Source organism: Sapajus apella, unplaced genomic scaffold (genome assembly GCF_009761245.1).
Source record: "Sapajus apella isolate SASKATOON/1434 unplaced genomic scaffold, GSC_monkey_1.0 scaffold92, whole genome shotgun sequence".
In the NCBI taxonomy this organism is placed as follows: domain Eukaryota; kingdom Metazoa; phylum Chordata; class Mammalia; order Primates; family Cebidae; genus Sapajus; species Sapajus apella.
The window spans coordinates 5,753,009-5,778,222 of NW_022437032.1; the positions used below are offsets into that span (position 1 = coordinate 5,753,009).

General features: G+C 44.9%; 1 protein-coding gene across 3 annotated transcripts in view; it reads left to right on the forward strand.

Annotated features, from left to right (window-relative positions):
* Window positions 1-48: 48 nt before the first annotated feature.
* UBE2V1 (ubiquitin conjugating enzyme E2 V1) overlaps window positions 49-25,214 on the forward strand; it is a 32,392-nt gene continuing 7,226 nt past the window's right edge. Inside the window, exons 1-3 of one of the 3 annotated variants that reach the window (XM_032256017.1) lie at window positions 120-158; window positions 16,310-16,458; window positions 16,595-16,646. In XM_032256017.1, coding sequence (XP_032111908.1) covers window positions 16,644-16,646 — 3 coding nt within the window. In that variant the 5' untranslated portion in view covers window positions 120-158; window positions 16,310-16,458; window positions 16,595-16,643. Of the gene's footprint in view, window positions 159-16,309; window positions 16,647-25,214 lie in introns of all 3 variants that reach the window. The other 2 variants (XM_032256016.1, XM_032256018.1) reach the window with 2 other exon arrangements.

Sequence of the window (25,214 nt, forward strand, 5' to 3'; positions counted from 1 at the left end):
CTGGCCACGGGTCGCGCAGGTCCCGGGAGCGGGCGTCAGCGGCGGCGTCTGTGCGTGCCCGCGCGCCTGCGCATCAGGACCAGGGGACGGGTGGGGGGTGAAGAAGGGGCCGGCCTTCAAGCGACAGCGACGCAAGATGGCAGCCACCACGGGCTCGGGTGAGCGGGGGCGCCGGGCTCGGCCGGCCGAGGGGGCACGGGCTTGGGTCGCGGGCCGGGGACTCTCAAACGCTCTTGCAGCGGGGCCAGGGTCCCCGCGCCGCCTCTGATCGCTGGGCTCCGCGGCAGCCACTGGCGGGGCCTGACGGGGGGAGGAGGAGCAGGCGGTGGCCGGAAGCACGGGCGGGGGCCTGAGGGGCCTGTGGGCGGCGCGGCGAGGCCCTGAGGCTCCCCCGGGAGGCGTGAGGGCCCCGCTGCGCTGCCGGGGGAGCCGGAGTGGGTGAGGAGCGAGCTCCGAGCCACTCCTGAGGATACCGGGGCTGGAGATTCTTTAGAGGCGGTAGAGGGGTCCCCTAGAGGGAGAGGCGCCCCACAGCGGATGGAAGTCCCATACTGGGTGCCAGGGGTGCGGCTGAGCGGGGCCTTGGGATGTCTGTCTGGAGGGGCCATCAGAGAAGCCCCTCAGGCTGGATGGGAGGAGGAAACGGGATCCTGAGGGGTGACTTGAGAGGATCCCCTATTGGTTGAGGGGACGGCTCCGGCGTTAGTTTTAAGAGATGGGGTTAGCTGAGGAAATACCCGTGTCGACTAGAAAGGAGGAGCCTTGGAGCGGCTGCATTTGGGGAGAATTAAGGGGATCTCCGCAGGATAAGTGAGAGGGGAGAAAAGGATTCAGATGCCAAAGGGACCTGATTGGAGTGATGGTGAAATGACCCCATCATTACCAGTCCCCTCCCTGTTCGAGGAGACAGATGGATTGCTCCAAGTGAGGTTTCAGGGGGCAAGGTCCAAGTGGAGCACTAGGTGGAAGACTCTGATATTGGATGAGGAAGAACTGGTGAATTGAGAATCCCGAGGGTATCTCTTTGGGAGTGGGGATTCAACTGAGGGAAGCCCTTGAAATGAGTGAGTGGGAAAAGGTGGGGTTCCGGAGATGTTTCTTGTAAAGGAGAAAAGTCTCCTCTTCTTGAATTGAGTGAGGGAAGCATACCCTAGAAGTGTCTTTTCTGTGGAGACGCTCACTCTCATCCACACTTTTGATAATTGGGACAGATATGTGGCTGATGGGAGCAGGGAAATGAACAAATGAAATGGGAACTCTTGGGTGAGGCTGCACCCTCAGGTGCCTGGCAGTGAAGTTGGCCAAGGAGGTTCTCTCAGATGGGGTGAAGATGGGTTACCTCTGATGGAGGAAGCAAACAGGGCCACAGTGTTCCCCACTATGGGCCTGCAGGGACACCAGCCTGCAGTTGGACACTGCTGTCTAGTGGAAAAGAAGAGCACTTGGGGTGGTTTAGATAACATAGAACAGGCTTTGAGGTGCCCGAAAATGGACTTCCCAAAATTCTTTTGTCTGTTTATTCAACAGATATTTACTGAGGGCCTATTGTGTCCCATCGTGGATAGCAAACAAAATGGACACAGTCTCTGTCCTTCAGGAGCTTCCATTCAAGTCAGGGAGAATGCTATTAAGGAGTAAATACTAAGACAATTTCAGATAGCAGTAAGTGCGACGGAGGAAATGGCGTGAGGTGATAAAAAGCGTATGGAGAGCCTGGGTACAGCAATCATCGGGGCATTTTAAGGCCACAGCAGCAGCTTCCACAGTGTTGGGAAGGAATTGGTGATCCAAGGGAAATAGGGGGAGGGGAATTCTTTACAAATGTTGCTCCTCTGTGGTCTCAAGGAGCCTTACTTGTCGGATGGTTGGGCTGAGAATAAAAGAAATTGAATGTAGGGATCTGACTGAAGTGACCCACCACAAGCTGCCTTTTGCATGTAAAACAGTGCGGTCTTCTTGCAGTGCAGGGGAGACCATGAATCCTTTAACTCGATTTCGGTTTCAGCTGGAACAGTGCTGAGTCAATTCATTTACCATGACACTGCCCCAGGCACTCCCAGAAGAGAGATTCTGAGTCAGGCCAGACTGCTGGAGTAACTTCTCACCAGAATAACACTCCTGCCTGGTGGTAATGGTAATGAACCGAGAGGCCCGGTGTGCTGGTGGTAACCAGCAATAGGGTGCTGCTGCAGCCCAGCCCTGTTTGCAGTCACTCGGTTGGCCACCTACAATCTGGGTTAATAGCTGCCCAATTCTAACTTCTCGAGACCCTGACAGTTGAAGAGTGAGTGCTTCATAAATGGCTATGGTGATCAGATAAAATGTCAGCTGCTGTCTAGTGGAGTACAAGAGCACTTGGGGTGGTTTAGATAATGTAGAACAGGCTTTGAGGTGCCCTAAAATAGACTTCCCAAAATTCTTTTGTCCATTTATTCAACAGATATTTACTGAGGGCCTACTGTGTCCCATCGTGGATAGCAAACAAAATGGACACAGTCTCTGTCCTTCAGGAGCTTCCATTCAAGTCAGGAAGAAGGCTATTAAGGAGTAAATACTAAGACAATTTCAGATAGCAGTAAGTGCGACAGAGGAAACTGTGTGAGGTGATAAAAAGTGTCTGGAGAGGTGGCCAGGGAAGGCTTCTCTGAGAAAGTGGCATTTCAACTGAGGCAAATAATGGAAAGAGCCAACCCTACAGTGTCATAGGCAGGAGAGAGGGTGGACTGTGAGTGCAAAGGCCCTTTGGTTGGACTGAGCTTGGCATGTTGAAGAAACAGAATAAAAGGCCTTAGTGTGCAAGCAAGGCTTGTTAAGAAGAGTTGGAGACACTTGGCTTTGGATTTTGCTTGGTGTGAGGGGAAGCCATCGAACAAGTGTCTGGTATGAAGTAAGCACTCAGTAAATATTTGTTGAATGAATGAATAAGAGTCTTAAAAAGAGGGGTATGACAAGGTCATGCCTTTCTAGGCAGTGAAAAGAGAGCCGGGTGCTGAGTGAAGCAGACCTTACTTGGGTTAAACTAAAATGAGTTATAGGCCTCTTCGTTTTCTAGCCCGGAAAAGTCTTCCAGGTGTGGTCGGAGCCCTGAGGCCTTCCTTAGTCAGGTTTAGAGTGAGGCTCTTGATTAATCTGTGCCTTTGGTTGCCAGGAAACAGCTGTGAAGCCTTTGAGTTCCTGTAAGGGCTGAACTTAGTTTTTTATGGTCACTGCTTTCAGCTTTTGGCTACACCACCTTCCCACTTCCTTTGGTTCTGCAATGTGTGATATCTACATATGTCTTAGAGGGTGGAACTATGAAAAGCCCACCACAGATCCTCAGAATGCCCATGTTGTAACAGGTGACTTCCTCCTGCCTTGGCCAGGATTGCAGCACATCAAATAGTGGCCCTTGGTTGCCAGGCCCTTCCTCTCGCTCAGCAGCCCATGAGCTTGCCCGACATTTAATCAGAAAGTAAGTGCCAGAGGGGTAAGCCCTGGTGGGGCTTGATTTTAAATCTGCATACACTGAAGTGACCTCATATGCACGTTCAACTTATTAAAGCTTAACCACGTGGGCAGCAGAGATTAGTCTTCCCGTTATTCGGGGGTCTTCTCCAGAGAGAGCTGGAAATGAATGAAAACTCGTAGTCCTTTAGTTGGTCTCAGTTCCCGTGTGTCTCACTGTGTGAGCACTTTATGCCAGTTAGAATTAAGTGCCTTTTTTTTTTTTTTTTTTTTTTTTGAGACGGAGTTTCACTCTTGTTACCCAGGCTGGAGTGCAATGGCGCAATCTCGGCTCACCGCAACCTCCGTCTCCTGGGTTCAGGCGATTCTCCTGCCTCAGCCTCCTGAGTAGCTGGGATTACAGGCACGTGCCACCATGCCCAGCTAATTTTTTGTATTTTTAGTAGAGACGGGGTTTCACCATGTTGACCAGGATGGTCTCGATCTCTTGACCTCGTGATCCACCCGCCTCGGCCTCCCAAAGTGCTGGGATTACAGGCTTGAGCCACCGCGCCCGGCCTTAAGTGCCTTTTGTACAACATGGGCTCTACTCTCAACAGAACAGCTTCACATTGTGCTCAGCCAAAGAAATAGCAGCCTGCCCCAGTGATGGAGAGGAAACTGGCTTTGTTGGAGTAGTGCAAGCTGTTATTTTCTTAAGGGATTACCAAGGTTGATTTTGATGATCATAATTTCCCCCTCCACATTCACTTAAAACCTCTCTATTTCCCTCACCATATTCTCTTTTCTCTTCATATTTCTGTCCCTCCTACCTCCTCCCAGATTGTAGCTCTGTAGTAATTTGATAAAAGTTGAACACAAAATACGAAATCAGGAATCCTCTGCTTAATTTTGTGTTGTTGTTGTTGTTGTTAGATACAGCACTATAGGAACTTTGGGCTCTGCCTAATTTTGAGGGGCCACAGTGAAGTTTAGAGCAGCACATTTGACGAAGCAAATATTTGAATACCGTTACTTTTGTATTGTGAATAGTGCTTTAGAGTGCCCCACAGACTTCGACTTACCCGTGATGTTGTCCCATTTAACTCTCCACAGCCCAGTCACCAGCCAGGGGTGCGGTATCCGCCCCACAGGCTTACTGAGGGAAGAGCCAAAAGCCAGGAAAGACTGGTGATGGTCTGACTACCAGGCTTTTTTTTTTTTTTTTTTTTTTTTGAGTTGGAGTTTCACTCTTGCTGCCCAGGGTGGAGTGCAATGGCTCAATCTCAGCCCACCCAACCTCTGCCTCCCGGGTTCAAGCAATTCTCCTGCCTCAGCCTCCCCAGTAGCTGGGATTACAAGCATGCACCACCATGCCCAGCTAATTTTACATTTTTAGTAGAGTCGGGGTTTCTCCATGTTGGTCAGGCTGGTCTCAAACTCCCGACCTCAGGTGATCCACTCACCTCAGCCTCCCAAAGTGCTGGGATTACAGGCGTGAGCCACCACACCGGGCCCTCAAGCCCAGGCATTTTTAACTCTGGTTCCCTCCCCAACCTGCTCCAGTACCTTAGGAAGGAAATAGAAAAACCATGGATTTAGGGATATGTTCTTCCTAGGTCTTGGAGTGTTTAATCTTGGAGAGAGAAAGGGCTTTAATAAGAAGTGTCAGGAACCCTTTTATAGCATCTCTGGCCACGGTTTGTCCTCTTCTGGGTTATATGCTATCCAAGGAAAGTGAGGTCTGTTTTTAAGGAAGCATTTGCTTATATTTTATACTGAATAACTGATACCTCTTGGGCTTGGAGCCCCATCACATCATGTACAAAGTAGTTCCTCATCCTTATTTACATGCAAGCCATCAGACTTCTTTTCAAGTTGCACTCCTAGGGTTTAGTAAGTGCCAGACACTGTATTAACTACGTGATCTCACTTGTCACAGCAACCCATTGAGGCAGGTATCTATTGTGAAGGTGAGGAACAGGCCAGGAGAGAAGTGACTAGCCTGAGGTGCAAAGCTGGGATGCCAAATTGGGACAGTGATGCTTCAGGATGGCCTTATGATCGTTCTTCCAGCCCTCATTGCCTATTCTCTGAGGTAGGCATCTCAAGCATCTTCAGCCATTGGGATGTCTTATTACTTCTGCCTCGGCTGATTAGTTTTTTCATGGGTGGATAGCAATGGCCTCTCAAGTAGTAATCTTTCCTCATCTTCACATCCACCCTGTCACAAGTCCAGTAGGTGCAACCGCAGAATAAATGCCAAATCCTCCTTTCTGTCTCCACTCTTGTCTCCTAGTCTTACCAGAACCATCTTTCTCTTGCCTGGAAGATGGAAAAAGCCTCTTGCTGTCAATCTTGCCCTTTCTATTTTCTATACAGGAGACAGAATGATCTTTCACAGACATAAAACAGAAACTGGCACTCCCCTTCAGAAAGCCCTTCCCACTGCTTTTATTATGGAATAATCCATCCTTTTTCCATGGCCCACAAGTCCCTGCCGCCCTGACTTCACGTGGTGTCACACACACCTCTGATATTGCTGTGTCCCCAGATCTTCATGGGCCTGACTGCTGTAATTCAGGTCACAGCTACCCAGAAAGGCCATCCCTGAGCACTTCATTCAATAGAGTTTTTTAGTCATTTTCACAGCTTCTTGTTTTATTCTCTTTCTCCAAAGCACTTAACCTTACCTAAGGTGTTATTATTTGTTTCGTTGCATATTTTCTATGCCTTTTCACTGGGGCAAGATTGTGTCTCATCCTCTGCTGTGTCCCTAGCACCAGCACAGTTCTGGATGAAATAGTAGGTACTCAATAAATATTTGTCAATGTTGCAGTGAGTTAATTCAGGATCTCTTTGATGTACCCAAATGGATACATTTGACATTTGTGGAGAAACAATGTATCTAATAGGGCAGAGGCAAAAGTGGCTATTCAGCCTTCCAAAAAACTAAAACTCTTTTTTTTTTTTTTTTTGAGACGGAGTTTCGCTCTTGTTACCCAGGCTGGAGTGCAATGGCGCGATCTCGGCTCACCGCAACCTCCGCCTCCTGGGTTCAGGCAATTCTCCTGCCTCAGCCTCCTGAGTAGCTGGGACTACAGGCACGTGCCACCATGCCCAGCTAATTTTTTGTAGTTTTAGTAGAGACGGGGTTTCACCATGTTGACCAGGATGGTCTCGATCTCTTGACCTTGTGATCCACCCGCCTCCGCCTCCCAAAGTGCTGGGATTACAGGCTTGAGCTACCGCGCCCGGCAAAACTAAAACTCTTAACCTTATTAGGTGGTATTTATAGAGGCACTTGATCATAGCATTAACTACCCTCCCCTTCCCCAGTTGTCCTGACTCGTTTCCCACATCTTATTCTTTGTTTTCCCTCTTGTCAAAGAAAATCTGATGCTTGGCCTTGGTCACTGACCCTAACAGCAGAAGAAAAGAGGGTCTTGCATTCTGTCACCTGCTGTTGTTGAGTCGTTGGACTATAAAGAATGACAGGTTGTAGGCCAGTCGTGGTGACTCATGCCTGTAATCCCAGCACTTTAGGAGGCCAAGGCGGGTGGATCACCTAAAGTCAGGAGTTCAAGACCAGCCTGGCCAACATGGTGAAATCCCCATCTCTACTAAAAATACAAAAATTAGCCGGGCATGGTGTTAGGTGCCTGTAATCCCAGCTACTCAGGAGGCTGAGGCAGGAGAATCGCTTGAACCTGGGAGGTGGTTGCAATGAGCCGAGGTTGTACCATTGCACTCCAGCCTGGGCAACAAGAGTGAAACTCCATCTCAAAAATAAAAAAGAAAGAAAGAATGACAGGTTGCTACTAATTCTTCCCCTACAATTCCCTTAGAGCAATGGGTCTCAAACTCATGTACTTCAGAGTCACCTGGAGGGTTTGTCAGATTCTTAGGCCCACCCTTGGAGTTTGAGATTCAGGAATTCTGGGGTGAGGCCTGAGAATGTACATTTCTAGTGAGTTCCCAAATGAGATCCAGGCTGCAGTCTGGGGACTAACTTGGAGAACCATTGCTCTAGAGAAGGAGAGAAAAAGATCTGGGCAGCTAACTAGACAGCCAGACTACACTTGGCCAGTTGCTCAAAAATAAAAGTTACCTCCTTTTGACTTAATATCCAGTTTTCAGGGATGTTGAATCCCAGTGCATCACCTTCCAGACCTCCTCATTTTCTGAAGTGGGAGCAGCATCAGATTTCTAGCTCAGTTCCCTGTCTTCCCTGACTCGGCAACCAAACCAGTTATAACTAGCAGCTTTCTCTTCAGGAGAAACCTCTGAGGTTCTACCATTTTAATTCGAGACCTAGGCCAGGGTTTTCCAAGATTGACATGCTGTGGTAGCTGCCGCTTGGTGGCCATGATTTTCCCAAAAGATTTTTTTTTTTTTTTTTTTTTTTTTTTTTTTTTTTTTTTGGTGAGACGGAGTTTCGCTCTTGTTACCCAGGCTGGAGTGCAATGGCGCGATCTCGGCTCACCGCAACCTCCGCCTCCTGGGTTCAGGCAATTCTCCTGCCTCAGCCTCCTGAGTAGCTGGGATTATAGGCACACGCCACCATGCCCAGCTAATTTTTTGTATTTTTAGTAGAGACAGGGTTTCACCATGTTGACCAGGATGGTCTCGATCTCTTGACCTCGTGATCCACCCGCCTCTGCCTCCCAAAGTGCTGGGATTACAGGCTTGAGCCACCGCGCCCGGCCACAAAAGATGTTTTAAAGGACTTCAGAATCCTTTTTATGCCACAGACATTTTAATATGTTGCTGTGTTTCAGATTACTGCATTAAATGTTTTACTGTGAGATGGTATAAAGCTCTATCAAATATTCATGCTTTTTCAACCTGGTTGCCGTATTTTGTTTGTAATACCCTGCAACTGCTGACTTTTCAGTTTATATTTAGCTAAGAGAATAACCGGCTGACTTTTGATACTGACACAGATCCAGGAAAAAGCCTTCTGGAAAGAATAATTCTGCAGCAATAGGAACAAAGATTTTCTTCAAAAAGTCTTGGATTACTATGATATTTTAGCACCTTGGTGATGTTTTCTTAACATTTTCATGGTTTATTTTTTAATAGTCTATTTGATTATACTTATCATTAGCTATAGATTTTCCTAGGTATTATAGAGCCTGTAGGTCTCTTGGTTTTGCAAGAGTATAAGAGCCTTCCCCCCCACCCCACCCCCGAGTCTCTGTTGCCCAGGCTAAAGTACAGTGGCATGATCTCAGCTCAATGAAACCTCTACCTCCCAGGTTCAAGTGATTCTTGTGTCTCGGCCTCCTGAGTAGCTGGGATTATAGATGTATGCCACCACAACCGGCTAATTTTTATATTTTTAGTAGAGATGGGGTTTCACCATGTTGGCCAGGCTGGTCTCAAACTCCTGACCTCAGGTGATATGCCACCTTGGCTTCCCAAAGTGCTGAGATTACAGGTATGAGCCACCGAGCCTGGCCTACAAGAGTCCATTTTTATGTCCTCCGTGTACTTAATGCTGTTTCTCCAGCTGCTTTTTTGGTGTCAGATTCACAAAGAAATATTGGGAATCTTAAAATTTATGTTGGTTCAATTGATTAAAGTGCCAGAGGATCAAAACATATGTTCGAGTATTCTTGGGTTTTCTCATCTGCTGTGCTTCTGTTCTTTGGCATATATGGGTTTAATTTTTTAGTATATTCACTAAAATGTTTTGTTTAATGTATCATGATTTTGAACTTAAATTCTATTTAGGATAGGATGAGCTTCTGACTTGTCACCGATACATCCATGTGTCTGCAGGATCTCTGAATTCCAACAATATTTGTACTTCTGTCCCTGGAGTAGACCCTGAAGTTCTATAACTAGAGTGTGGTTAGGCTATTTGGAATTAAATCGTCTTTTGTTTTGTAGAAAATATTGATGTATTAACTTTGTATGTAGTTTTTAAATGGTGTGAAGTATTAGTAACTTGGTTTCACGCACATTTTATGAAACAAAGTTCATGAATTCTTTCACTTGTGTGGTTTGGGTGGGAAGCCAGTTTTCCCTCATTAAAAAAAAAAAGGTGTACATTTCCCTAAAATTCCCATTCATTACAAATAAAACTAGGCTGGGAGCAGTGGCTCATACCTGTAATCCCAGCACTTTGGGATGCCAAGGCAGGTGGATCACTTGAGGTCAGGCGTTTCAGACCAGCCTGACCAACATGGAGAAACCCCGTCTCTACTAAAAATACAAAAATCAGCTGGGCATGGTGGCACGCGCCTGTACTCCCAGCTACTTGGGAGGCTGAGGCAGGTGAATTGCTTGAACCCGGGAGGTGGAGGTTGCAGTGAGCCAAGATCACACCACTACACTCCAGTCTGGGTAACAGAGCAAGACTCTATCTCAAAAAATAAATAAAAATAGTTATCAAATTTTACTTATCTCAAAATAAAAACACCTTAGGTATGTCAGTTATATGGTATCAGTGTCTAATAGGAAAGGAAGGAGATATTGCCATTTCTTTTTTTTTTTTTTTTTTTTTTTTTTTTTTTAGATGGAGTCTCAGTCTGTTGCCAGGCTGGAGTACAGTGGTGGCTCACTGCAACCTCCACTCCTGGGTTCAGGTGATTCTCCTGCCTCAGCCTTCTGAGTAGCTGGGATTACAGGCACCTGCCACCATGCCTGATTAATTTTTGTATTTTTAGTAGAGATGGGGCTTCATCATGTTGGCCAGGCTGGTCTCGATCTCCTGACCCTGTGATCCGCCTGCCTTGGCCTCCCAAAGTGCTGGGATTACAGGCATGAGCCACCGCGACTGGCCTGATATTGCTATTTCTTCAACCAAAAACATTTATTGATATTGAGTACCATTATATGTCAGACAATATACCAGATTCTGGGGAGGCGGGATTGAATGAGTCACAGCTCTGACTTGAGAAACTTAGAGTGAGTCAGTCAATAAAAAAGAAAGAAAATGTAAAGAAAAAGTACAGCACAGGCCTGTGTGGAAGTCAAGGTGTATGGGACAGTGGGCTCTGAGAATGCCTCTCCTGACTGCCTGGCTTCTAATTAAGCTTTATAGCTTTTAAAATTATTATAGTTGTCCAGGTGCAGTGGCTCATGCTTGTAATCCCAGCACTTTGGGAGGCTGAGGTGGGTAGATCATAAGATCAGGAGATCAAGACCATCCTGGCCAACATGCTGAAACCCTGTCTCTACTAAAAATACAAAAAATTAGCAAGGTATGGTGGCACACATCTGTAATCCTAGCTTCTCAGGAGGCCGAGGCAGGAGAATTGCTTGAATCAGGGAGGTAGAGGTTGCAGTGAGCCAAGATCACGTCACTGCACTCCAGCCTGGGTAACAGAGCGAGACTTCATCTTAAAAAAAAAAAAAAAAAATTTGGCCAGGCGCGGTGGCTCAAGCCTGTAATCCCAGCACTTTGGGAGGCCGAGGCGGGTGGATCACGAGGTCAAGCGATCGAGACCATCCTGGTTAACACGGTCAAACCCCGTCTCTACCAAAAATACAAAAACTTAGCTGGACATGGTGGCGCATGTCTGTAATCCCAGCTACTCAGGAGGCTGAGGCAGGAGAATTGCCTGAACGCAGGAGGCGGAGGTTGCGGTGAGCCGAGATCACGCCATTGCACTCCAGCCTGGGTGGCAAGAGCGAAACTCCGTCCCAAAAAAAAAAAGAAAAAAAAAATTTATAGTCAAGCCAGACACGATGGCTGATTTCTGTAACCGTACCTTGGGAGACTGAGGCAGGTGGATCACTTGAGGCCAGGAATTCGAGACCACCCTGGCCAACATGGTGAAACCCCGTCTCTACTGAAAATTACCTGGGTGTGGTGTCAGGCACCTGTAATCCCAGCTACTTGGGTGACTGAGGTACAAGAAACACTTGAACCCAGGAGACGGAGGCTGCAGTGAGCCAAAAATCACACCATTGCACTCTAGCCTTGGTGAAAGAGTGAGACTCTGCCTCTTAAGATATAATTTTTCTTGCCCTTTAAAATTCATACCAAGCCCCTTTGCTAATCCTTATAATATTAAACTCCCTATTAATGGTGCTGTGAATGTTGCCCTCTTGTATTTTCAAAAATAAACCAGAATTAGAATTTTGTGACATTAAGAATTGTTCATTCTGAAATACTATGCCTAGCTAATATGTAGCCATCATTCATTCTTTTTTTTTTTTTTTGAGATGGAGTCTCACTCTTTTGCCCAGGCTGGAGTGCAGTGGCACAATCCCGGCTCACTGCAACCTCTGCCTCCCAATTACAGGCATGTGCCACCACGCCAGACCTATTTTAGAGAAAATTCCCTTATCTTTTAGCAGAGGATTAGACCATAGACCTAAGATCAAATTCTGGCTCCACAACTCTCTAGCAATCTAGCTTTGTGCCCGAGCAAGTCACCTTGAACTTGAGTCAAGCAGGAATCACAGCACACCTGCCTCCACAGGTGGCAAGGCAGAATACGTGAGGTAAGATCTGGAAAGCACTTTGTAGAATACCTGGCGCATAGTAAACTTGCTGCTGAATCGTCTCCATCAGCAAATTGTATTATCCATCGTAAAACAAAAAAACTCTCACCCTATATCCCCCTCTAGCTACTAATTTCTTTGTTGCTTAGTAGCAAAAAAAAAAAAAAAAACTTCAAAAACAGCTGTCTAGACCCCTTGTCTAGATTCTTCACCTTACCTGCACCCATTCCAATCAAGCTATTCCACCCACAGTCAGGGCACTGAGGAGCACCCTCTAAATCTCACAGTCAGTTCTCAGCTCCCAACCTATTACTGGAGCTTTGGACAGCATCTGATCACTTCTTTTATTCTTGCTTCCCTGAGCCTCTGCTTCTGTTCTCACTGGCTGCTCTGTTTCACCTGCCGGACCTCCAGACTCTGGAGGCCAGGCCTCAGGGCACAGTCTACCTTTGAGGTCTTCTGTCTGTTTTACCCAGACCAAGGCTCTGAGTAAGCTGACAACTCTCCAATTTCTATTCCCAATCAACTGCCTCTTAGACATCTCCATTTAGATGCCTAATAGGCCTCTCACATTTAAAACACCTCCAAGACAGAATCCCCTTACACTCTTCCTCAAAAAAACAAAAACTACCCACTCCTCAAGCTCAGTATATGGCACAAATACTGCTCTGGCCAAAAAGTCATGACAAGTCTTTCCCTTATGCCCCATGTCCAACCTATCTCCAAATCTATCCAACATCTGGGCATTTTTACCATCTCCCCTAAACCACTGTTCCCAGACTCATTCATTCTTTCAATAAGTATTCAAGTGCTTACTCTGGAGGGCAAAGCACCCTGAGGCATTGGAGAGTTGGCAGTGAACAAAACAGATGAAGTTTTACTCTCATGGAGCTTAAGTTCAGACAGTAAACAACTAATAAAGTGGAACTGAATATATTTACAATGTCAAGTGGCAGTGAGTGCTATGAAGAAAAATAAAGCAAGATAAGGGGATGGACAGTAAGGGAACCAGTCAGCCATTCACAGCTCTGGGACAGAGAATTCCAGGGTGAGGGACTAGCGAATGCAAAGGCAGGAAGTAGGAATGTCTCCTCAGAAACTTCGAGAAGGACTGGTGGCTGGAGGAGGAGAGTGGAGCAAGGCAGAGTGGCACAAAATGGTGTTGGCAAAGCAGGTGGGGCTCTGTTGGCCAGGTGACAAGTTTGGGGGTGCAATGGGAGGCCAAGAGTGGGCTTCCAGTAGGAGAGTGAGGGGGCCTAGTTTATCTTTAAGATCATCACTGGCCAAGTGCGGTGGCTCTGCCAGGAGGCGGAGGTTTCGGTGACCTGAGATCATGTCACTGCACTCCAGCCTGGGCGATAGAGTAAGACTCTGTCTCAAAAAAAGAAAAAGAAAAAAGTATATATATATATAGGAATAGAGCATTGCAGTTGGAATACATGCCGTAGTAAACTATGTGCATGTCCAGGGAGATAGAGGAAGACAGAGGTTCTGTATCCTTACCAATTCTGATATGTTTCTTAAGATATCACTTATCATCTGTATGAGTTTGCTAGTGCTGTCATGACAAAATGCCATAGACTGGGTGGGGGGCTTAAACAAATTTCTCACAACTCTGGAAACTAGAAGTCCAGGACAAGATGTCAGCAGGTTTTGTCACATTGTGAGGTACTGGGAATTAGGACTGCCATATATAAATTTGAGGGGGATACAGTTGAGCCCATAACACCATCTCTGAACAGGTACCTCAGTCATCAGCCTCCCTAACAATATGATTCTGTGCTCTTTTGATCTTCATTTTTATTTAGTGCAGGCTTATAAATTAACCAGTAGTAATGCATAGTGACTCCCCCACCCAGCCTAATCAGGATTATTAAATATTTAGATTGAACTCCTTTGAATAACAATTGTGTTGTCTGGCTTTTTGCCTATAATCCACCACTGTCTTTGAGTTTTATGTTTGCTAGAGGAGACTTAATCCAGCATAACTGAATAATCTAGTTGGCTACTCTGCAGATGAAAATGCCAGTATTTTCCAAACAAGCAATTCAAGTATGCTTGCAGGTTTTTGCTGTTTCCTTTCAAATGCCACATGTAGTACTATTTAATATTTTTCTTGCAGTCAGCTGACTCTCTTGATTACATTTATTTTTTTATTTTTTTGAGATAGAGTCTTGCTCTGTCACCCAGGCTGGAGTGCAGTGGCATGATCTTGACTCACTGCAACCTCTGCCTCCCAGGTTCAAGCAATTCTCCTGCCTCAGCCTCCCGAGTAGCCAGGACTACAGGCACCTGCCACCACGCTTGGCTAATTTTTTGTATTTTTAGTAGAGACGGGTTTCACCTTGTTAGCCAGGATGGTCTTGATCTCCTGACCTCCTGATTTGCCCGCCTCAGCCTCCCGAAGTGCTGGGATTACAGGCCTGAGCCACCGCGCTTGCCCGCTTACATTTATTTTAAAAGGAAACTTTTTTACCATTATTATAAAGGGGAGGTTAGTATATTATTTGCCCTAAATAAGTTGTTCTTAAACATACATGACTATAAAATGAAGTGTTCAATTACATACCACCTAAAGTTGTCCAAGGTACCTCTACCAACTCTGTCCTTCAGTTGCTCAGACCAAAAACCCGGGAGCTGTAGTTGACTCTTCTCTCTTACACCTCACAGGCAACCTGATAGCAAATCTTGACAGCTCAAACCTCCAAAATGCCTAGAATTACGCTGTTCCTCACCCTCTCCTGCTATCACTGGTCCAAGCGGTATTATCTTTCGCTAGAGTTACGCAGCAGCCTCTTAGCTGCTTCTGCCCTTGCTCCCTTCACTCTCTTCCTCACACAGCAGTCTGAGGGATCCTATTAAAAACAAGTCAGATCATGTCACTCAGTAACAGTTGGCATCCTTAATCTCCTCTTGCTTGCTCATCTTCCTCACTTGATTTGAGCTAAATTGGCCTCCTTGCTGTCCTTTGACACCCTAAGCAAACTTCTTTCTGTTTTAGGGCCTTTGCACTTGCTATTCACTCTGCCTCAAGGACTTTCCCCTCAGCTGTCCATAAATCATGCCCTTTCACCTTCTTCAGGTCTTCAGTTATGACACCTGATTGCACTTTTTCTTGATCCCTCCATTTAAAAGTACAGTCCCTCCCCTATTACTCTCTGCTCCAGAATACCAGGATCTGTCATACTGTATAATTTACATATTGATTTTTGTCTACTATATGTCTCCAACTAGAATATAAGCTGCATGAGGGCAGGCATTTTTGTTTTATTCACTGCTTGTTGTTCAGTGCTTAGAAAAGTGTCTGATGTATAATAGGTGCTCAAATGTTTATTCCAATGGAATTAATGGCACGTGTCCTACACTTGGGGAAATACATATACTGGCAACACCTTCCACAATCTGGGGTCCCTTCAGTGAGACTCTCTTCACAGTCATATGGTTAGTTCTATTCGTCTCTGAGAGTCTGGCCAACTGAGAACTCAGCATTTAAGGCAGAGAGCTTGAAACTCGACTGGATCCTGAGTTTTTTCTAGAGAAAATAGTGCATATGCTGAGGAAAACAGGGGAGGAAGGAGAGACAGGCAGGATTGGTTGGGAGAGCAACCCTAGGAGAGATGACTTGTTCCCCAAGCACAGGAAGAAAGTTCATCTCTCTCCCCTCCCGTACCCCCATCCCTTGTCTGGCCCTAGTACCTAGGTTCTGTTCTGGAAGATGCCTAGAAATGGCTCAAGCCTCAGCCTGAACCCAGGACTGTGGCTTGAACCTATGAGATGTTTTCATGCGTTGCTTTCAAGAGCTACTTGCCAGGCTTTGGGATTTTTGGAAACAAATTAGAGAACCAGCTACTCCCTTTTAGCTTTTTTGTAAATTAAAAGGTAAACTATCGCTTTAATAACTGAAAAACAATAGAAAATTTTATCCTTGGTACCTTCAGTTGACTCTTAGTTGATTAAGAGGATACCATTTTTATTTGCCATATCCATGGCGACTGTTCCCCCTAAAGGCTGTTTGAGAGTCATGCCAGCAAATAATCATACTCTTAGTCACTTGTCTTGCAGGGTACTTTTGTTAGCACTTGAGATTGATGGTTCTCATCTCAAACTGGTTGACCCCAATTAATCGACATTTAGACATGTAAGCCCCTTATGAGGTTTGTCCAAGGGGTGGGAGTGGGTTTCTAAGTTTGGTTATCCAGCCCTGGTCACTTCACCTGTCACAGAACCATGTGCTCTTTCCCTCTGGTTGCGCTGGTTGATACTGATAACTTTATAAGTGGCAAGTTAGAGGTGTGATAACTTTCCATGATTTTTTTGCATGTTAGCATCTTTATTCCCAGGGAGTGATAATGAGCAGCTAGCTCTAGGCTTACAAGTTCCCCTGGAGTTGCTGGTATCTTGAATTTCTTTCCATTTATTTTAGGAGTAAAAGTCCCTCGCAATTTCCGACTGTTGGAAGAACTCGAAGAAGGCCAGAAAGGAGTAGGAGATGGCACAGTTAGCTGGGGTCTAGAAGATGACGAAGACATGACACTTACAAGATGGACAGGGATGATAATTGGGCCTCCAAGAGTAAGCGTCGAGCTACGGCTATAAATGTCAATGTCTTACATTCACTGTGCCTCCTTTTAAAAAATATTAGCCTTATCACGGAAAAAAGCTCACCAATGGTATATTTTCAGAAATGTGGCTATTCTTTTTTGACCAGTTTCAGTTTATATATTTGAACCTCCTCTGATGCTGTTTAACCCCTCTAAATGGTAAGCAAAACCTGTTTAGACTCATAGTGTGAATTTATATGACAATGTAGACAGTGAGGTGTGAGGTCATTGCACCCTCAGAAGTCATTGAGAACAATCTCTGGGCTAATCAAATAACTAGATCCTAGGTATAGCCAGCGTTCCTCAAGCCGGTCTCCAAGGGAACTCTGGAAAGCCTTCCACTTGTGTTTTTTATTTGCTGTCTCCCAGGTCTGCCGTGCACCTGTATCCTAATTCCTTGGGTCATTCAGCAAAGGTCCATTGCCAGCCTGTCAGCTCCTGGTCTATTCCAGGCACTGCTAGACCCAGAGGCCTTTGCAAAGAAGACCAAGAAAATGAGGATGGGGAAAAGTGACCTCTTTTAGAACTTCCTGATTTGTGAGAGTTCCCAGTCTTCATAATGCCAGCCAACTTTTTTTGAGGGCACATAGTAAACCCTCAACAAATGTCACTTAATTCTCACAAGACCCTATTGATAGGTGCTGTTTTTGTGTATTGCATTCCATTTTACAGATGAGGAGACAGACTCAGAGGAGTGAAGTCTCTTGCCCGAAGTCACATAGCTGGTAACCCCAAAACCAGATCTGTCTGACTCCAGAGCTGTGCTTTTAACCACTGTGCCATGGTGTCTCCCTTTTGTTTACATTTTGAGTTTTCATTTGTTAGCCTTATAGAAGATAGCAATCAAGTAGCAACTTGATGTAGGAGTCAAGAAATTGATTTCCATACTGTGACACACACTTCAGAGAAGCAGCAAGAGCTTCTGCCTGGATGTAGCAAGACCTGTCCTGTGTCTGCTTGTGTTTAAGGATGATGACAACATTCATTCATTCTTTTGATTATGTGCAAGACTCTGCACTAGGACTGTGGGACTAGAAAGACATGTAGGGCGTGGCCCCGGCTGGAACAGGGACGAGTGACGTGTTCGTTAAGTGTTAGGATGCTAATGTTCACCTCAGACGGTCATCAACACTCATGGTGAATGATTGGCTTTGTCATTTAATATTGCTTCTTGAGTCATTTTGTGACCCTATAGTTTTGTGGAGTTCTAAAAATATATACATTTAATCTGTTTTTACTCACTTCCTTATCCTTCTTTTCCTATGAAAACCAGAATTTTCTGTCTGTTAAATACTGGGGAAATCCTGTTTCTGTCTGTTAAATACTGGGGAAACCAGTCTAGAAATCCTGTTTCTCCATGGAGATCGTTTTCTTTGCTGTCTCTGAAGGTCCATTATATGCTGACTTCTTTGCCGAATGTCTTCTCTTCCTAAGAATGGTTTGGGTTTCTTGAGGATGAGGACTGTGCTTCCCTCCTTACTTCCCCAAATACCTAGAAATGACTCCGAATGGGATATTCAATAGATTTGTTAATCAACTTACTGATTTACAGGTTCTAAAATGTTGAGAATTGAACCAATATACCAATTGTGATACACTAAATACCACTGAATTGTACGCTTTCAAACAAACACACAAAATAATGAACCAGTAAGTTCTGTTGAAAATATTCTATCCACCTAAAACAGCTTAGGCTACCCTGAGTTTTAGTTTATCTCTTTCCAAAAGAGGCTTTGGAAGTTATAATGAGTAGCTATGGTATGCCAGGTGTTTTCCTTATATTCGTTTTTAGTAACAGCTTTATTGGGATAGAATTTACCCTTTTAAATGTACAATTCAGTGGTCTTATCATATTCAGAGTTGAGCAACCATCACTAATTTCAAAACATTTTCATCACCTTGAAAATAATCCCCTGGGCCGAGCACTGTGGCTCACATCTGGAATCCCAGCAGTTTGGGAGGCCGAGGTGGGTGGATCATAAGGTCAGGAGTTCGAGACCAGCCTAGCCATTATGGTGAAACCCCGTCTCTACTAAAAGTACAAAAATTAGCTGGGCATGGTGGCAGGTGCCTGTAGTCCCAACTACTTGGGAGGCTGAGGCAGGAGAATTGCTTGAATCTCGTAGGCAGAGGTTGCAGTGAGCCAAGATCGTGCCACTGTACTCCAGCCTGGACGACAAAGCAAGACTCTGTCTTAAAAAAAAAGAAAAAAAAAAAACTCGTTGGTAGTCATTCCCCATTCTCCCTCCCTCATCCCCCACTTCCCATCTTTGACAGTCATTAATCTAGTTTCTGGCTCAATGAATTTGCCTTTTCTGAACATTTATTATGAATGGAATACTACAGTATGTGGCGTTTTGTGACTGGCTTCCTTTACTCAGCATAATTTTTTCAAGGTTCAAGAGTATTGTAGCATCTATCAATACTTTATTCTTCTTATGGCTGAATAATATTCCATTGTGCGGATATACCATATTTTGTTTATCCATTTGTTAGTTGATGAACATTTGGGTTGTTTCTACCTTTTGGCTATTATAAATAATGCTTGCTAGGAACATTTATTTAGAGGTTTGTATGTGAATATATATATATGTTTTTTTGTGTGTGTATGTGTGACGGAGTCAGGTTGGAGTGCAGTGGTGCGATCTTGGCACACTGCAACCTCCGTCTCCCGGGTTCAAGCAATTCTCCTGCCTCAGCCTCCCCAGTAGCTGGGACTACAGGCACGTGCCACTATGCACAGCTAATTTTTGTATTTTTAGTAGAGACAGGGTTTCACCATGTTGACCAAGATGGTCTCAATCTCTTGACCTTGCGATCCACCCGCCTCAGCCTCCCAAAGTGCTGGCATTACAGGCGTGAGCCATATTTTCTTTTTTTTTTTAGCTGCACCTGCTGGAATGGGATGGGCATAGTTTTTTGTTTTTGGCTACCTAATTTGTCTTCCTTTGAAGATGGACATAGGTTTTTTTGTGTGTGCATTTGTTTGTTTGTTTGTTTGGTGACTCGCTCTGTTGTTGCCCAAGCTGGAATGCAGTGGCGTGATCTCGGCTTACTGCAACTGCCGCCTCCCAGGTTCAAGCAATTCTCTGCCTCAGCCTCCTGAGTAGCTGGGATTACAGGCACCCACCACCACATCCAGCTAATTTTTGTATTTTTAGTAGAGACGGGGTTTTACCATCTTGGCCAGGCTGGTCTTGAACTCCTGACCTCATGATCCACCCACCTTGGCCTGCTCAAGTACTGGGATTAAAGACATGAGCCACTGCGCCTGGACAGACATATATATTTTCAATTCTCCTGGGTGTACACCTAGGAGTGGAATTGCTGGATCATAGGGTAACTATGTTGAACATTTTGAGGAAATGCCAAACCGTTTCTAAAGTGACTGCACCATTTTACATTTCTGCTAGCAATGCATGAGAATTCCTGTTTCTCCACATTCTCACCAACACTTACTATCTTTTTTTTCCATTCTTTTCTTGTTACTATCTTTTGACCCCTGTAGTTTGTATTATCCTGGTTCCCCAAGGTTGAAAAGTAAGTCATAAAAGGAACTATCTGCTTGTAGATGCTTCCTGTGACCAATCTTTTATGATTAGCATATGAGCTATATGCTGTGTAACTGGAATATCCACAGTTATTAAAGCATCTAAATAGAGCACTTGAGTAACTCATCTCCATATTATATTTTTGTTATTATTTTACTCAAAAATTTCCATCAGAATTTCAAAGGTTTGTACCGTATGATCCGGGAATTCTTCTAGGGACTTTTCAGCTTCTCTTGAATATATAGTCCATAGGCAGTGTACAAAATTATTTCCTGCAGCAGAATATTGGAAACAACGTTATTGTCTTTGAGTACACCATATTATGTCCTGTTCAGCTTTTGAACAATGAGACAGATGTATGTGTGCCGGAATGGAATGATCTCCATGACGTTGTGAAAAAGTAAATTACAAAGCAGTAGACAGAGTATGCTGCCAGCTGGAGTGGGGGGCAGTAGGCAGAGGAAGAGGTGATCCATACACTTGTGCTGTGTGCTTAGAATACCTTTGGAGGAACGGAAAAGAAGCTGCTCACAGTGGTTGCCCTCTTCAGAAGGGAGCTGGCTGGTTTAGGGCTGGAGTGGAAAGGAAAGTTACTGTTTACCATATACCCTTCTGTACCCTTTGAATGTTTTGTGCTGTTTGATAGTGCCCCCACCTTTTTTTTTAGAAAAGCAAATCCTCCAACCCTAAAAACAAAGCTCTGACCCAACTACTCCTTGTACAATTCTGGCAAATGTCTGGCTGTCCACAGCATTAGACATGGAGTATTTCTACTTTGACCACAGAAATACTAACAATAGTCAAGTTATATAGAGCAGGGTTTCTCAACCTTGGCATATCAGGCTGCCTTTTTTCTTTGTCATGGGGGTGCTGGGCCCGTGCATTGGAGGCTGTTTCGCAGCATCCCTGGCCTCTACTCACTAGATGCCAGCAGTACCCCCTGCCTCCATTGCAACAACCATGAATGTGTCCAGGCAATGCTTGATCCTCCCTTCCCCTTCCCAGCAGAGGGCCAAAAATTGCCCTGCTTGAGAAGCACTGTTGTGCCTCTGGGGTTCTCCAAAATAAGTGTTTTTTCTTTTTTGAGATAGAATCTTGCTCTGTTGCCCAGGCTGGAGTACAGTGGCCTTAACTGGGCTCACTGCAGCCTCCACCTCCCAGATTCAAGCCATTCTCCTGCCTCAGCCTTCTGAGTAGCTGGTGTTACAGATGTGAGCCACCACGCCTGGCTAATTTTTTGTATTTTTAGTAGAGATGAGATTTCACCATGTTGGCCAGACTGGTCTCGAACTCCTGACCTCAGGTGATCTGCCCACCTTGGCCTCTCAAAGTGCTGAGATTACAGGCATGAGCTGCTGTGCCCAGCCAAAATAGTGTCTTATGTGTGGCTTAGAGCCTAGATGTGTATTTATACGCTTACTTACCCTGAGTACTGGTACCCATGCTTTAGAGGAACCGAACATAACTACAGGGATGTATGAAGTAAAAGGCAAGTGGTTCTTCTCTGATTCATTATGCTAACCATCGAATGAAAACTGTTAAGTTGGTGTGTGGTGTGTTTCTACCCACTTTTGCTGTGGGTATGCAAATGTAAATATATTTTTAAGAAAAATGGGATCTTCCTATGCATAATGTTTTACAACTTAATTTTTTTCACTTAATAGATGGTGGACATCTTTCTATCTGAGTGCACATTGACCTCTTTTTTTAAAGCTTTTAGTTATATGACTGATTAATGAATATATTCTTGTAAAAATTTTCAGTGACAAAAGGCCAGGCATGGTGACTCACGCCTGTAATCTCAGCACTTTGGGAGGCTGAGGCGGGTGGATCATCTGAGGTCAGGAGTTCGAGACCAGCCTGGCCATCGTGGTGAAACCCCGTCTCTACTAAACATACAAAAATTAGCTGGGTGTGGTGGTATGCTCCTGTAGTCCCAGCTACTTGGGAGGCTAAGGAGGGAGAATCACTTGAACCCGGGAGACAGAGGTTTCAGTGGACCGAGATCGTATCACTGCACTCCAACCTGGGTGACAGTCTCAAAAAAAAAAATTTTTTTTTGTTCAACAATACAGAGTATGTAGCATAAGAAGTTAACTTAGTGCCACTCTAACTCTTTGTGTCAGTCAGGAAAAGAGAAATCATACCAGGTAATTTTTTCCCCAGCTTTATTGAGGTATAATTGATAAATAAAAACTGTATATATCTAAGGTGTACAGTGTGATGATTTGATATACATAAACATTGTGTAATGATTACCACAACCAAATTAATCAATGCATCCGTAACCACACATAGCTACCTTGTGTGTCTGTCTGTGATAAGGAAACTTAAGATCCACTCTTTTACCAAATTTCAAGTAAACAATCCAGTATTATTAACTGTAGTCACCATGCTTTACATTAGATTCCCAGAACTTACTCCTAACTGAAAGTTTGTGCCCTCTGAGCAGTATCTCCCCTTACACGCCAGTCCCTATCCACCACTGTTCTGTTCCCTGCTTCTGTGAGTTCTACTTTTAGATTCCACATGTAAGTGAGATCATACAGTTTTTGTCTTTCTGTGTCTGGCTTTTTTCACTTAGCATAATGTCTTTCAGGCTCATCCATGTTGTCATGACTGGCAGGATTTATTTTTTATTTTTATTTATTTATTTTTTTTGAGACGGGGTCTTGCAGTGTCACCTGGGCTGGAGTGCAGTGGTGCCATCTCAGCTCACTGCAACCTCCGCCTCCCGGTTTCAAGCAATTCTCTGACTGGCAGGATTTGTTACTTATGGCTGAATAATATTTCATTGTGTGATTTATGCCATATTTTCTCTAGGATGCTTAAGTTGTTTCCATATGTTGGATATTGTGAATAATCATGCAATGAACACAGAAATGCACATTTCTCTTTGAGATACTGATTTCATTTCCTTTGGATCTATATCCAATACTAGGCAACAAAGATAATTTAAAATAGGAAGTTGATCAAATAGACGTTGGACTGAAAAATCACAAAAGGCACACTGTGGGAAAACAGAGACACTGCTGCAGAAGCAGTAAGCAGCCCTGGGGCGTGGGAGGCCAGGACAGGAAGCTCGGGCTGTCACAACCTAGCACTTGGGAGAGAGGTGCCCTCTGCTGCTGCTGGCACCCGTGGGGCAGGGGCAGGGCTGGTTGGGAGAATGTGAAAGACACTGAAGCTCAGAACCAGCTCTTGCTGCCGAGGTGAGGGGCTCATACTGGAGAGATGCCTAAAGGAACAGCAAGCAAATGTGAAGGAGCAAATGCCTCCTTTGCCTTTTTATTAGAATTGTGTGGTTAATTTGACCATTCAGTTTGAGTGCCACCCACATATTCTACAAGCTAATTAGAGAAGTGAAAATGTAATATTGCCTAGAGATGAGCCCTGTGCTCACTCAGAGGATACCATGAGTGTTGAGAAGAGGAGAGTCTCTGTACAAAGGGTAGATGTGTCTCCTCGCTGTGCAGAGGTGCCTGTTTGTGCTGGTTAGGAAGCTCCAAGCCCGCTTCTATCTGCCCAGCTTTGGATGCTGGGACTGTGACTCTGCACGCTACACCTTTCCTTTGTCAGCTGGCATCCTCTTAAGGTTCCACCGGTCAGGGACACAAGAGAGAGCCTGAAAGGCATGAGGAAGGGAAAGGGGATTTGCTGCATCCTGTTTGCCTGTTTGTTCTGTCTGTACCACCCTGGCATCAGCAGTGGGCTTCAGCCTCCAGCTTTTTGGGGACAGTCACAAAACCAGCCTCATTACATCCCCCCCAGTTCACCTCCTTGGAGGTTCTAGCAGCAGCCAGGCAGGACCCCCTGCTCAGAGATCTGAGTTCAACTCTGCAGACCTCTCCTTAGCCTCCAAGCCTGGTGATAAACTCCAGCTTATCCCCTTCATTCCCCGCCCTTAAGAGTTTCCATCCTGCTTCATTTCATGATTACGTCTGTGTTAGCTTAGATTCCCTTTTTACATTTGCAGTCCACTGATGCCTGTTTAACCAATATCTTATATTAAATTCCGTTATAATATCTAGTGTAAAGTCTTTTTTCCTGACTTATCCCTAACTGCCATCCCCAGTCTTCCCCCCAACAGTAGCTGTGTTCTGCATTCCAACACAGCATGTACCCACATTGTACATTAAACGTAATTTGTATGTAACTACATAAGGTTTGAACTGAGTAGCAGGTGACCAATTGACCTCATGTTTCCTTTTTCTATGTTTAGATTTAGTAACTTTCTTTGCATATTTTTGTAATTCATACCTTATACCTTTTCTCATATCTCATACTTTTGTGTGTGTGTAGTGACACAATCACAGCTCACTGCAGCCTTGACTTCCTGGGCTCAAGTAATCCTCCTGCCTCAGCCTCCCAAGTAGCGAAGACCACAGGCGTACCACCACAGCTGGCTAATGTTTTTACTTTTTGTAGAGATGAGGTCTCGCTTTGTTGCCCAGACTGGTCCCGAACTCCTGAGCTCACACAGTCCTCCTGTCTTGGCCTCCCAAAGTGCTGAGATTATAGGCGTGAGCCACTGTGCCTAGCCTAGATCACACACCTTTAAAACACATTTTATTTTCTAACTTACAGGCTTATAGAAAAGTTGCAAAGGTAGCACGGGAGATTCCCCGTGCGCCACACCCGCCAGCACTTTCCCTGTCACAACCAATAAACCAATATTGATAAGTTCTTATTAAGTCCATACTTTATTCAGGTGTTCTTAGTTTTCACTTATGTCTTTTTTGTTCCAGAATCCCCCCAAGATACCATGTTACACTTAGCATATCTCTGGCTCCTTGTGGCAGTGACATTTCTCAGGTTTTTCTTGTTTTTGATGCCCTTGGCTGTTTTAAGTAGTACTGGTCAGGTGTTTTGTGGAATGGCTGCCTATTGGAATTTGCCTTTTTTTTTTTTTTTTTTTTTTTAATGATTAGACTGGGGTTATCGCATATGTATACATTTGGCCCTGGAAAAGTTTGTAATCTCTAGGCTCTGGGCCTGCTGTGCCTAATGGACAAAATAGCTTGTGTGCACACAAATACATCCAGAATTGGAAGATAGTGTATGTCTGCTTTTATAGGTTATACATATGCTGCAATGTACTGTCTGTAGCTGGTGCTGTGTTCTCCAGTCCTTCCCAGCGTCCGTGTGCCTGAGGAGCGTCTGTCGGCCTTTGAGA